This window comes from Triturus cristatus, chromosome 9 (assembly GCF_964204655.1).
Source record: "Triturus cristatus chromosome 9, aTriCri1.1, whole genome shotgun sequence".
NCBI classification, from domain to species: Eukaryota; Metazoa; Chordata; class Amphibia; order Caudata; family Salamandridae; genus Triturus; species Triturus cristatus.
Window position 1 is genome coordinate 768,980,184 of NC_140592.1, and position 14,761 is coordinate 768,994,944.

Consider the following 14,761-nt stretch of genomic DNA (forward strand, 5'->3'; position numbering starts at 1 on the left):
TGCTGTGCCCTGCGCCGTCGCTGCTGCTATGAAGGTGCTGCCAGCGCTCCCTTCACGAACCCAGCCATCATGGGCCCCTCCATGCCCCCTGGCTGACTCCCTGCTGAGGATCACACCTCCAGTGCAGCGCCGGCATCTCCCCCAGCCCTGCCATCATGGGCCCCTCCATGCCCCCTCGCTGACTGGTGATCACACCTCCAGAGCAGTGCCGGCATCTCCCCCCAACCCGGACAGCATGGGCCCCTCCATGCCCCCTGGCTGACTCCCTGCTGAGGACCACAGCTCCGGAGCAGAGCTGGCATCTCCTCCAGCCCTGCCAGCATGGGCCCCTCCATGCCCCTGGCTCACTCACTGCTGGTGATTACACCTTCTGAGCAGCACCGGCATCTCCCCCAGCCCTGCCAGCATGTCTGCGCCCAGCAGGTCTGTGGTGCTGAATTCACCGGGAAAGAAACGAATGGACACACGTTACATTTCTCCTCAAGCTTCAGGTCCTGTGAACGTAAAGTGACGTCACTGCTCTGTGAAGTATGTCTTGTTTCACTTCGCCAAAACAAAAAAGTTTTAATCTTTTTTAAAGTGTTGTATGCTGGCAATGTTGAGAGCTTGTGGCGTGTGCAATTTTAATGTGAAACGAAGCAATATTCATTTTTATGCTTGGGAATAGCTGATTTCAGAAGCATAAACTTTAAACTAAAAGTGCACAGTAACACTACATGAGGTAATAACCTTCTTTTGAGAACGTAGACAACTCTTTAGAGAATTGAAAAACGGGAATTTTTTTTTACCATAAAGGCGATTCATTCAGTCCCTTTGGAAATTTTCACCCTCCTGTTTAGTTCGCACAAAATAGTAGCTGAAATGTCTTTTATGAGTCACCACCTCACGTATCTTACAAGCAGTGAGGAATGTGTGATTAAAGTGTTTTTTTCCAAGGTGGGAAAATCTTCACTTCAGCAGGGCTCGCACTTGAATGAACAGTGTTGTGTTGCAGGAAGTGCTGTGCATCCTGTTTACTTTGTAGAGTCAGATTGTCTCAAACTGGGGGCTAGGTCTGTAAATTGTGGCGGGTACCGTAATTTGTCCTTGGCATCACCCGCTGTTTTCTATGCTTTGATGCGATACTGCACTGACCTCGGAGACAATCCTGCTAAATAAGTAACTGCGATGAGATTTTAAAGGCACAACCTGGACACAATCACAGAAAACGTTCCATCTTGGGGATAGAATAATTATTTCTTTATTATATGAAGCAGACTTTCCTGCCTATTATGTATTATCTAATATTTTGGAGCTGGGTTCTTCACAGAGGGGTATGTATTGCCCAAGAACACCAGGGTGCCACTTAAATCTTCATTTTGAAGAATGCAGTCGTTTCATGTTTAGTTATTATTAATGTGATAATTTTTTCAACTAGGCTCGTTGCTCCAGTTAGTACATTGTTTTACATTTAGTATTGCAATGCACTTTCTTGTGTTCTACGTTTTGCTTAAAATATTACATTTCTCCCTTGAGAAAAAGAACGCAAATAGTAGCAGAATGTCTGAAGTCGTTACCCCTTGAAATGCTCGACTCTTACTCCACTGAAGTAAAAAGATATTTTTTTTACTCATAATTCCCAAAATGGATCTAAGAAGAGGGCAAGGAGCCCCCCATTCAAAGGCTGCTGAAGCCTTCAACTTTGTCAACTCAGATACTGGGATTCCTCTAGAGGGGTATAGCCCTCCTGTGCCAGTAGCAACCACTTGAATTCTTTCCATGATATTTGTATTCATTCACTTGTCGATGTGGCGACCTCCATTACATTTTTAGGTCAAGCTTGAGCAGTGCATGTGCTGCTCTGAGATGCATGCTGTATTCAGGTATGGACTTGAAGCTCCGCCTACTCTCCATCCATATTTTTCATTGTCTTGTATCATTGTCCTTTGTAAACTCTGGCTCTTCTTTGGTCAATAGCCAACGTAGGCCCTCCTTAGGGCAGCCTTGTCTCATCTTGTAACCTCCCATAAGGACTGGCCCTCTAGCATGTGTTGTTACTCAGTAGGCTTTATTTACAGCCTCCGAGCACTATTTTGTTTAAATGTTTTCACCTGCCTGCTTTGGACTCGTTCTCTCCTAACGAATATTTTTTTATAGCTCAGCATGCCACAGGGGTGGCCACGCTTTTGGTTTATTTGCAGTGCCAAGTGTGGCCATTTCAATTTTTCTTATATTATTTTGCTCTTTATTCACTTTCTCATTTTTGTTGTTTTCAAGCACCCCATGCCGCGCTTGCATGTTAATAAAGGACACGTCCCTTTCTTTAGACGAGCCACGTCTAAAGAAAGGGCCATCTCCACCATTAAAATGAAAGCGCTGTTTGGGGCTCTTTCACCATACAAGCATTGTTTTTCAAACAAATGCTTTTTTGGTAAAGCTCCCCATACTACGCTTTTACTTTAATAGGGGCCGCGCCCCATTCTTTAGACCCGGTTTGTCTAAAGAAAGGGGCCTGGCCTCTATTAACATGTAAGCGCGTCATGGGGCTCTTGGAAAAAACAAATATTTCCACTACTATAGGTCTCGAATTTGCGACAATTTAAGCTATTATCCTTTACAATGCCAATAGCTCAAACTCTCATAAATGCGAGACCTATTGCATTGCAAATGCTTGTTATACATTGCACCAAATATAGTGTTGCACGATTGTGAGAAAGTGGCTCTGTATATACTGTTCCGAAATAGGTACAGGGTGTACAGAGTCCACAGTCCCCAGAGGTTTGGCAGAGGCTAAAGTTAGATCTAAACTTACTATCTAAAGTGGTAGCTTGGTCGAGCAGTAAGGCAGTATCAGAGGACAGTGTAAAGCATTTGTTGCACACACTCAGCCAGCAAATGGTCTCACACACTCAATAACTAAACTCAAGGCCAATGGTTTATATATAAAAAAATATATGCTTGTTTTATTTTAGAACCAACAATAGGTATTAAAATCTACTTTCTCAGAATGAGATGCTTTATATAAATACTTTTGCAATATGCAATTGACTTTTGTAGAAAGTTACAAGTGGTTGCAATAGGCAACACAATTTTAAACACAATAATGCATTGAGTTCAATGGAAGTTTCAAGTTATTTGCAGCAGATTACTTTTAGGATTACTTTTGGAATTCCAGGACTGGATCCGAGATTCAGTCCAGGGTCAGTGCTTGGAATCAAGTGATAAAAGTCGACTTAATTACTGTGATGATTTTTAGACAATATTTTGCTATTTTAAAAGTTGACACTTTGAAAATATTTCATAGAAAACAGTCAATGATTCCCTATGGCAAAAAATTCAAGTTGCAGGTATGGTATGTTCTCGTTACTTTTGTAATCCAGTACTGGGTGCCTAGACTCAGTACTGGGACCTTTATCCAAAGTCCAAAACAGGTAAGTAATTAAGTTTTCAGATATTATACGATTTTTAAAGAATATTTAAAGATTGCAGAAATTGACACTTAGAAGAAATTTCACAGAAAAACAGTCAATAATTTCCTATGGGAGAAAATTGGGTTACTGGTAAGTACAGTTGTAAGTATTTTTCAGAGTCAGTGCTGGGCACCAAGATCCAGCACTGGGAGCTCACCTAAGAGTAGGTGAGTATTTTCGTTTTCGTTACTCTGCTGATTTTTGGTGAATATTTTAAGCTTTGAAAAGTCCACACTTAGAAGACATTTCAGGAAAAGCCAGTCAATGTTACCCTATGGACAACATTGAGTTATAAAGGGAAGTACTCGACTGGCAGAGTTAAGGTTCGGGGCATAGACTCAGGGGTCTCCCAGGGTCAGGTAGGTACAGTTGGTTCAACCTGAGCGGCACAAGGGCGGCCGGGTGCAGAGAGAGTTAGGCCCAATGTTATCCTAAGAGAGGTAGGGGGGCCTTGGTTGGTGGCTGCAGACTAGCAGGCCACGCGGCTGTGGGAGCTGGGCTCCTGGTCACTTACTCAGGGCAAGTGGGGAAGTAGATAGGTGTAGAGGTTGCACTGCCAGGGCCACTCTGGCGGCTGGTTGCAGGGTGCTTTTGAGCCTTTGGGCGCTCAATTGATTTCAATTGGAAATTTCCGGTTTAGAAAAAGACTGCAAGCTCGGGGACGAAGATTCTTCAGGTGCCACCACCACTTCGAGAGGTAAGTTGGGTAGTTGGAGGATAGGTAGGTACCCCGGGATTGGGCACAGGGGGCCGCTGGGCGCCGGGTGCAGGGGTGCCTTTTGGTATCGGGAAATCTTACCCTCTGTTTATCGCGGTCGGCGGGGCACCTTGTTCTGAGGCTGCAGGCTTCTTCAGGAGTGTCGAGGGAGGTCCTTGGGTGCCAGGCTCGGGGTCACAGTCGCCGTGGGGTCGTCCTCGTTGTCTTTGTTCACTTCGGCACAGGCCAGGCTTGGCTGGTGCAGAGTGTGCTGGGTTCGCGGTTCCGGGCTGCTGCCAGGGATTAGAAGTAGATTTTGAGTAGAGCCTCTACTCATGGGAGTCCCAGGGGTTTAGAGTCAAAAGGTAGCCAGGTCCTCTGGGGTTTGTGAGGTTGCTGGCCACAAGAGATGCCGGGTTGGAGCAGGAGCAGGTTCGAGGGTCGACAGGCCGGTAGGGCTGGGGCTAAAGCAGTTGGTGTCTTCCTCTTCTTAGCAGCTGCAGGGCAGGTCTTCTTTCTTCTAGCTTTTCTTCGGATTTTGGAATCTGGACTTGGGGAAGGAAGGTTCAGGGTGCCCCTAAATACTAGATTTAGGGGCGTTACAGGTAGGTGAAGGGCAGGGACCAATGGGTCCCTGTCCTGGGGTGGGTACACCCCCTATCCTGACTCTCTCCTGTGGGAAGGGGGCAGTAGCCTAATCCTGATTGGGCAGGGCTCCCCATCTTCAAGATGGCGAGAGCCCGGGGATGTGCTTCACCTAGTCTTCCCCACCTGAGGGGTGGGGTTGGCAGGCTGGCACATCCCCTGTCCTTATTTGGGGTTTCCGGCCAAGCTTCCCGCCAGAGTGGGGGGTTGCAGTGGCCTGGGGAAGCTCACAGAGGCAGCATGCCTTTGAAGCTTCCCCCTGCCCTCGCCCAGGATGTGCATTGTTGCAGACCCAGGAGAGCAGGGGCTCTCCTACCCAGGGGTCCAGCAACATGTCTGGTGTGTGGCAGCCTAGGCAGCCTCAGAACAGACGTGGATTGTAGGTTAGGTTTCAGGGGGCCTCTCTAAGATGCCCTCTGTGGTGCTTGGTACATTAAATCCCACACTGGCATCAGTGTGGATTTAATGTGCTGAGCAGTTTGATACCAAACTTCTCAGTCTTCAGTGCTGCCATTATGGTGCTGTGGAGTTTGTGTTTGACAAGCTCCCAGCACCATGTACTCTTAAATGGCAGCACTGCACTTACAGGGCCCAGGAATGGACCTGGGTACTGTAGGTGCACAGGGATCCTGCCTCTGTGCCCACACCACTGGCATAGGGCACCCAGCTAGAAGGGTGGCTGATGTATGCCAGGGCACTGTAGGTTGTGGGCATGGCACACAGGGATGTGTGCCAGGTCGTCTCTCTGTTTTGTCTTGTACCCAGACACTCAGCCTGCCAGGGCAGTGTGTGTGTGTTAGGGTACAGGGCCTCTAAGGGTGGCACAATGAGTGCTGCAGCCCTTTGAGGCCTTCCCTGGTCACAAGGCCCTGGGTACCTAGGGTACTACTTACCAGGGGCTGACATGTGGCCAGGGTTTGCCAATTTGTTTTTGAGGTTTTTGTTTAGGGAAGGAACATAGGCCCTGGGCACCTGATTGGCAGGAGTCCAGGGCACACTCAGTCAAAGTACATTCAGCAAAAAGTGGGGGCATACCATGCAAGAAAGATGGCACTTTCTTACAACGACACCCCTGCAACAATGACCAGTGGACCATAAACTCTGCAGCACACATCCTAGGATGGTGGTGCAAGAGGCACAACTTTCTCTGGAGAGTTCCTTTTGAATCAATCAATCAGCCAGCATTTTAGAACCCAGCAATGTCATTCCTGGGGGTATCTGGGCGCTGGTTTTCCATCAAAAAAGACAGGTCTTGAGGAAACGGCGGGAAGAGGGAAGAAACAAGTAGAAAAAGGCAAAACAGAGGGCAAACAAGCAAGCAGAAAATGCAAAACAGAGGGCAGAAAAACAAGCAGTAAAGACTAACCGGGCAGAAAAAGGCAAAAGAGGGCAGAAAAATTAGCAGAAAGGGCAAAAGAGAGGGCAGAAAAATGTGGAAAAGGGGCAAAACAGAGCAGAAGAGGGCAAAATAGAGGGCAGAAGAACAAGCAGAAAAGGCAAAACAGAGCAAGAAACAAGCAGAGAAGGCACAAACAGAGGGCAGCAGTTAAACAGTAAGCAGAGGATGGTGAATTGCAGGCAAGCTGGACAGGAGAACTGTCACAGAAGGAACAGGCATGAGGACCTGCTCAATGGGGTCGCTCTGCGGCCTCCATTAAGTAGGTCCTTGGGGAAGCACTGGACGCTGGGTGGCGGGAGGAGGGAAACAGTGGGAAGAGGTTAGAAAACGAGCAGGTAAGGGGTAGAAAAACAAGAAGAAAAGGCATAACGGAGGGCAAAACAGGGAAACAGCTGAAGAGGGCAAAAGGAAGGGCAGAAAAAAAGGCACAACAGGCTAGAAAAAAGGGCAGAAAAGGCAAAACAGCAGAATAAGCAAAACAGAGGGCAGAGAAACGAGCAGAAAAAGACAGAATAGAGGGCAGAAAAACAAGCAGACAAGGCACACAAAGCAAGAAACAAGCAGAGGAGGCACAATTGGAGGACAGCAGGTACATAGGCAGCAGAGGGTAGCAGACTGCAGGCAAGCTGTACAAGAGAACCGTCACAGGGGTAGCTGGCACAAGGACCAGCTCAGAAAGAGCCACCATTGCAGAGTATAGTGGCAAACTCTTACCCATCAGGAGGGGGTGCTCATTTACAACAAATGAAGGTACAAGGGCAGTGGACACTGAAAGAAGTAGCAGACCATATAAACTACTTGGAACTCAGGGTGGTCCATCTGTCTCAAAAGATCAGCTATTTTAACTTAGGCAGACAGTACCACCACCATGCATTACTGAAACAGGCAAGGAGGTTCCATGTTGAGAACATTTTCCATGGAAAGAAAGACAATCTGGCACTTTGCCCTAACAAGGGAAGCTGTAAATTCCAGAGAGAATGAATCAACAAGCAGACTTTATCACTCAAAGTCCTAACCAACATCATCGAAGAGTCGGGAACAACTTCAATAGACCTCTTCGCAACAGCAGAAGATAAAAAATGCAGAGACTGTGTCCATGCTACACTACAAGAACTGCAGTCGAGGAAATACACTTCATCAAATGATCTTTACTCTTTCCACCCATTCTGTGAATTTCATCAATAATCCTGAAACTGCAGAGATATATCACAAAAATGTATTAATAGCGTCAGATTGGCTGAGGCAGTGGTGGTATTCGCACCTCCTCCAAATGTCCAAGAGCCACACACGAGACTTCGTGTAAGCCAGACCTGCTAACCAGACTTCAGTTCCAACTCCATCACATGACTAACATCAATTAATTTTGCTGCAAGGCTCCTAAAGTCAAACAGAATGGTATTCTAAATCTTACACTGGTCTCTAAGGAGATATCAAAAGTCCCTCCACAAGACTATGTGATTTCATGAAATGGAGAAGATTCGGTTTATAGTGCCAGGATAAAGGGCGCAATCTAATCACTTGTCAGGAGGACATCATCTTGCCTTACTTTCTTAATTAATCCCAAGCCAAAGATCAATTTGTGTCAATTAATGTTAATCTAGTCACCATTATGGCCTACAGAAAATCTTCAGCAAACATAATTTTGTTTAAGTTCAAGTCATCAAACATTTTTCTGGAACAAATTAAGAAAGTGTTCTCATCAATGAGACACTGTTCACCACCAAGGGAGTTGCACATTATTCTGTCAACTCTAATGGGCTCCCCTTTTGAGCAGATGCACAAGGCTATATTGCAGCATATCTCCTGTAAGTGAACATTCCAATATGCCATCACCTCTGCACAGAGGGTGAGCGAGTTGTAAGCTTTATCTGTGGTAGACATAGCCCCACACTATTTTCCACTCTAATAGGGCGGTAATGGGAACACATTCTTCATTAATTCTGGAAGTAGTTTCTGACTTTCATATGAACCAAAGTATTACTTTGCCTACTTTCTTTCCCAATCCTTCCTCACCTGCAGAACATGACCTTAATTCACTAGATGAAGCAAAAGACATGAGAAACGCAAAGCAATTATTTGTTAACTATGGTCAAATCAGACAAGATCAAGCCACATCCAAGCAATTGATTCAGAGATGAATGGTATCCTACATCAGGTTATGCTATCAGTTGGCGAACAAAAATCTGTCAGGTAAGCTAAGGCTCGTTTTACCAGGGGAAAAACAGCCACAACAGCTTGGACCAGGAATAGACCAACTTCTGACATATGTAAGGAAGTTACGTGAAAGTCTATCCACAAAATCACAAGACACGATTGCTTGGATTCAAACACACAAGCAAATAATAGGATGTGTCTGGAAATCATGAGAAATCTCTATACATACAGAATCTCTTTATGCCAAACTATTAAAGACAATTATTTATCAATTTTCTTTCTGTGCCCAAAAGCTGCCTTCTGGTTGGTAAAATTAGCTTGCTTGCTATTCTACTGTAGCAGGTATGACTATTAATATAGATCCTATGATGCAGAAGAAGGGGTTATTTACTTTAAGTCCTCAATTAACATCATAGGAATCTGCATTGCAGTCATTAACCACCCAATGCCTCCCCGGCTGTATACTGTTGGGCACTGGAAAGCAAATATGAAATGTAATCTATCACTGATGTTTCTGTAAAAAGAACTGGCTTTTTGAGGTAACTGCAAGTACAATGCATCAGGGTAGGAGAAGCCTAGGACTGTTATTAAAGAGACAACACTTTTTGCAACCTTTCAATGTAAGTCTTTCAGGCTGCCTTTTTTACTTTCTCTTTCAGACATTTTCAAACAACCCTAGCGCACATTAGATGCTGCAGTGCAGGCTTGAAACTGCTCAATTAGGTTCATCACAGGACTTCCCAGGAAAAAACTGAGCCACTTGTATGCTAATATAGTGTGTTGCTAATCAAGAAGACAGGTGGACACGGACACCCTATATGACACTTCAATCGAAAATATGTCTATCAAAAGTGATTCTGGGTCTGCCTACACCGCTGGGAATTATTGGTGTGTTCATTAGTTCATTGAGAATTCTTATGATGCAGAACTAGGACAACAAGTCAGTAACCTTTTCATATCATGCCATTTGAACATCACTGCCGACAAAACCTAAAAGCTCACTGTGGTCAAAACTACAGACAGTCACTGGCAGATAGTTCATTACTCTCTGCTACTTTGGGGAAAAACACAAACTCATCAGAAACTTTTAATAAGTCTTCAGACCACATTACCACATGTAAAATGCCTTAATCAATATTAGGAAAGAACGACGCTGGGAAAAAGACACGGGCAGGGCTGCACCTTGATCATAGTTATTGCGGATTGTGATATCACTCTATACTGTCTCAAGACCATGTTTTACATGGAGGGTGGGGTCATTCTGCTATGGTTGAAATAATTTTTAGGTCGAGCATTCGAGACCTCTTGTATATACTTTAGTATATATTTCTACGTGTATATACTTTGTGGGCTCTGGAGATCAGCCCTAGGACTTGTCTGCTTCCGCTTAGGGACTTTTTTTCTGTTCAACTGCCTCTCTATTTAACTGTCTTGATAGAAAATGACCAGCAAAGGGCAGTAAAATAACAGAATTAAATTACTTTAGCATTCTCTAAATTTGGGTCCATAGAAATCGCCTTCCACGAGCACCCGTGAACAATAGTATTTATTTCAAATCTTGTATTTTCAGTGAAATGACCACCGAAGGCCCTGATTTTATATTAAAAACAGAGGTTTGGACTATTTCTCTCCCTGTGTTTCCATACCTGGTGTGTCACGCAATTTGGTGTTTACTTTCCCTCCATGTTAAAGAACAGTAGATGTTTTAGCACCCAGGCTAATGTGCTGCATAGCTAAATACACAAAAGGTCCCAAAGGCGAGACCGATTGCATTGCAAATGCTTGTTTTTACCTGCACTCAAGATGTAAAGTTCAGCCCCTTCTCTAAAATCTCTCAAATGACCTTGACTCTCTGCAGGGACTCACATTGACTTGAAATGCTTAGCTTTAAAATACCTTTTTTTATCTTTCCAAGCAATAGCACAAGATGAGACAGAGAGGGTCGACTTTCCAGTACTATCAGACAATGTGCAGCTTTAGGTAAAAATGGTGAGGGAGAGTCTCTGCAATATCAAGACTCCTTTGGAACTCTTCCTTGTCTTTTTGCCTTGAGGACATCTACACATGCGACGCGCTTTAAGCCAGTCCGTGTTTCACTGTGCAGGTGGCAACCCACCTGCACTTTTAAAAGGGAATAGAGATCCCCTTGCAGGCGGGTGCAGTCAGTGACTACACCCACCTGCAAGAGGAAGTCTGGGGGGTCCATAGGATCCCCTTAACCTCTGCAGAGGGCTGCTCTCAAGAGGTGCACTGAAAGTGCACCACCTGAAAGATGGCTGTCCGTGCGCCTCCGGAGGGCTTTTTTGCCTCTGCGCCCACGTCGGTAATGTGTCCCAGGCGCAGAGGCATAGGGAGTCCCTCATTTGCATGGGGCACACACCCATGCAAATGAGGGAAACCCTCCTTGAAGAGATCGGTGGCGCTTTATGTGCGTCAGCACTATTGGAATTACATAAGGGGCCGCACAAGCGTCTGCGGCTCCTTCTGAAATACCAAAGTGCCCCTGGGGTGCGCAAATGCCCATTGCAACACGGGTGCACTTTATGTATTACAGCCCCTGAATATCGTCAGAGGCACGCCCTGCATCCACATGAACAAAAATGTTAACTGTAAAACGGAGTACAAATAGTGCTTTGTACTGCAACAGCAAAAAGAAAAAAAAACAAAAAGGATCCGCAGCACCAAGAGCTCACCGGTCCCCAGTAGAAGTCTTAATTTATCTTTACCTAGCAAATGTTAACCTAAGACAAAACTAAGAGTGTGAATATGGAAATACAATATAACAATACTCACATAAGAGATACCTGATGGATCAATCATATAAAGCTGAGCGCCATCATCTTCATTATACGATCCCATCATGAAACTGAAAGAAGAAACCAAAGATTATCTTTTCCCAACAAAGCTCTATTTCTGCGAAAAGCAGTGGGAGTTCAGGAGAGAAAATGAATTGGTGTTAAAAATGCTGTCTGTAGAATATGGAAATAAACAGTGAATACTTTTAATTAAAGTCTTAACACTTAAACCACCTACAAATCCATTTAGGTATCTATATTAGGTCTTTAAAACTGAAAAAAACATGATTTAAAGTAATTGTTCTCACCCTACTCACAAGGTAACAGACTCTTCCACTGGTGGGTATTTTTGGAAGTAGCTGACTTTACTACTATAAAGTGCTCATTTTCTTCACAAACCAATTAAAGAGAACAGAACCAATTACCACATCCAAACAACGATAAAGGTGTGCAGCACTAATCGGAGTAATGTATATTGTATTTTCTCTGCTATCTGTTTCCCACTCAAACTCTATATCACTAGCCAAGCCCATCAAAACATATACCTGCATCCAAACGGTCTGACAGCACTGTACAGTGTGTAGGCATGTACGTACATAGCCACTCTGTCTGCAAGGTGCTGTAAAGAGAAGGAAAAAATAAAATCCAGACTTGCTGCCTCACAACTGGAAAGAGCAAAGTATGAAACACAGAACGTTATCTACCACTAAACCCTTGGTGTTACATTTATTACATTTTTTTTAAAAACATAATGCAGAACTCTAGGATAGAGAAGAACAGAGTTGTAGGAGGCATATTCCACAATTGTTAATAGTAAAAATAAGAAAGACCTTGCAAGTTCACCAACTGTATTTAAAAGACAGACTGGGTCACATAAGACACAAAAAGGAAACAAGAACTGGCAAAGCCAAATATTTTCACTTTTGTGTAGTCACCAACACACAGTTCAGATACAGCAACATCACAAGCTCTACAGACCTGCATACTCTTAGGCCTATCCCAGCAACAACAAAAAACACTGCGTTTTCATAGTGGACGTTTATAGAGAGGATTAAGTAAACAACGGCAGGCCACATGGAAAGCAAAATAAATGTCTGGGCTCAGAGAGATAAGGCTGAGAAAACCTTAGGAAATGGGATGATAGGTTGCAACTGTACCATATACTCATGAATGGTGAGGGTTGATGTATCATATCATGTACGCAGTGCTTAATTTAAGCCAGTGATTGCAATAATGCTTGGGGCTGGTGGGTCCAAAAAGATAACAAGCATTTACAATGCAATAGGTCTCGCATTTACGCAAGTTTGAGCTATTCACATTGCAAATAACAATGCCTTTTATTTGCGTTTTCGTTTTTCAAACATAAATAAAAGGCATCGTCATTTACAATGCCAATAGCTTAAACTCGCGTAAATGCGAGACCTATTGCATTGCAAATGCTTGTTGTTCCTTTCACTGTAGCAGTGACCGGGTTTGGTTTTAAAAAAATAAGACCTTTGGCGTCACGCTGTTTGTTCATTTGCATCTCACTGATACTGGGAACAAAGAGATTGCAATCTTTACTGCCGATCTTAAAGCACTTAATTATCTTGTCCTGGTTTCGTTTCTCAGCTGGCGCAAACAAGCTGACACTTCATGCTGTACCAGACTTTGTCTCTCTTTTTCACATCCTATTCCCGATTAAAGGACAATGCAATTGTGCTTGTAATAAAAGAAACGACGAGCTACAGTGCACACCAACAGTCTGGCTTTTTTGTCCAGCGTAGCTTGGTGTGAGAGCAGGTGTAAGTTAAGGGAACCGAGATGTCAGTCAATACGCACACACGCCCAGGCACGCGCACACATACTGATGCACACATACACAGATGCGCACACATACACAGGCACACATACACAGATGCGCACACAAACGCAGGCACGCACACATACACACAGATGCATTCACATACACAGGCAAACACACGCAGGCATGCACACATACACAGATGCGCACGCACACACACACACACACACACACACACACACACACACACACACACTTCCGTCTGCGAGAAACAGTCAATTCCAAACAAATCCAAATTTAGTAAAAAAAATGAAGGTTGCCATTGGGTGTACGCTTTTTAAAAGGTTACAAATGTGCACACAATGAGAGTTTCACACATTGTTTTTCTTTTAACATGACGGAGTCCTATTGAAGCGTAACGGATTAAATAACGAGTCTCGGTAATACTGGCCGGAGTGATTTATTGACTACGAAGGGAGCGTGACCAATGTGTCCCCTGCCTTGCTGGCCTCTGCCCCGGTTTATCTGCTCTTTTCTCCTTGGCCAGTTGTACTGTCCGGCCATCATTACTGAGGCTGGCCCTGCCCTGACGTACATTGATTTCCAATAGAGGGCCTTGGCTTTCGACCTGGGAGCATATACATATTCGTGGAAGGAGGGAGACTCGGGTGTACAACAATATAGGTTGGGAGGACCAAAGCACAGCAGCATATAATGCAAGGCAGAGCTACTGTATGGATGTACAACCTTGTCCTTACCCAACATGGCCGCCAAGGGGGCTCGGTGAGGTAGACACCTACGGTCAATTCGAAAGTCATGTGCATGCCACTAGATCCAACACCGTCCTTCCAAGGACAGTGCATTGGGTGACAGGTAAACTGGGTTACAATTACAGTTGGTATTTATAGCTCTTCGAGTCCAAATAAGACTTCTATGTAGCGCAATAAAAAAACAAGTTATTAATCGGTATGGTAATCATCACCACCGCAAAAATCACTAAGTACCAGTTCATTTTATAGCATCGAAGTTAAAAAAACAAAAACAACAAAAATAGAGTCGTAATTCTTCGGTGCATGAACTGGGGTAAGAATACACTTTTAGTAGTGTTTAACGGGTGCATTGCACTTTGGTTGTGAAAGCAGCATATTTTGCGGATGCGTTTTGCTTTATACGTTTAAATGTTCTTCATTTGAACAGTCACCTGCAAGTTCACATACTTGTTGCGATGTAGTATTTTTTACACAAACCAATACAATCTTGATTTAAAAAAAAGTCGCTTTGATATGGCATTTGTGTTTTGCAGAAAGAGGAAGAATAACTGCAAATATGATATTAGATGTATTTATTGTGGTGTTTCCCCAGGGTAACCCCAAGCTCTTTAATGAAGGTTCTCTGTTGTACGTTATACAATTATGTCTCGGTGCAGATTGGTGCGTGGAGGTCGGGTGCGCTGATGAACAGTGCAAGGGCGTTTGCGTGGCGGCTTCTGTGAATCAATGAGAAGCTGCTGACATTACCCACAGAGACTACAGCAGGCAGCATATGCTTTGAATACATGGCTATGGCCAGCCAGAAGGACTGGTTGGTGGAAAGACGGACGCGTTGTCTGTCAAAGCAAGACGCCGGCTCTCCCGGAAAGTATGTGTGTGCGTGTATATGACACACGTATACATGTAGATATATCAATATCACACTTTAGTCAGAGACCAGAGACGGCACCAAACGAATGTTTTCATTTGTCCAAGATCACACCCTTTAACAAGTGGTTACGTTATAAATCGGGCTAGTGTCCGGGGGCGTGGGGGGAGGGGACCTTTTGAATTGAGAAGGTGCGTCGGT

The 14,761-nt window shown here is 44.4% G+C and overlaps 1 protein-coding gene across 1 annotated transcript in view; it reads right to left on the reverse strand.

Moving 5' to 3' along the window:
* PSMA3 (proteasome 20S subunit alpha 3) overlaps positions 1 to 14,761 on the reverse strand; it is a 175,809-nt gene that overhangs the window by 98,700 nt on the left and 62,348 nt on the right. The window contains exons 5-6 of the mRNA XM_085626129.1: positions 11,685 to 11,758; positions 11,138 to 11,210 (exon numbers count right to left, since the gene is read on the reverse strand). Coding sequence (XP_085482255.1) covers positions 11,138 to 11,210; positions 11,685 to 11,758 — 147 coding nt within the window. The remainder of the gene's footprint in view (positions 1 to 11,137; positions 11,211 to 11,684; positions 11,759 to 14,761) is intronic.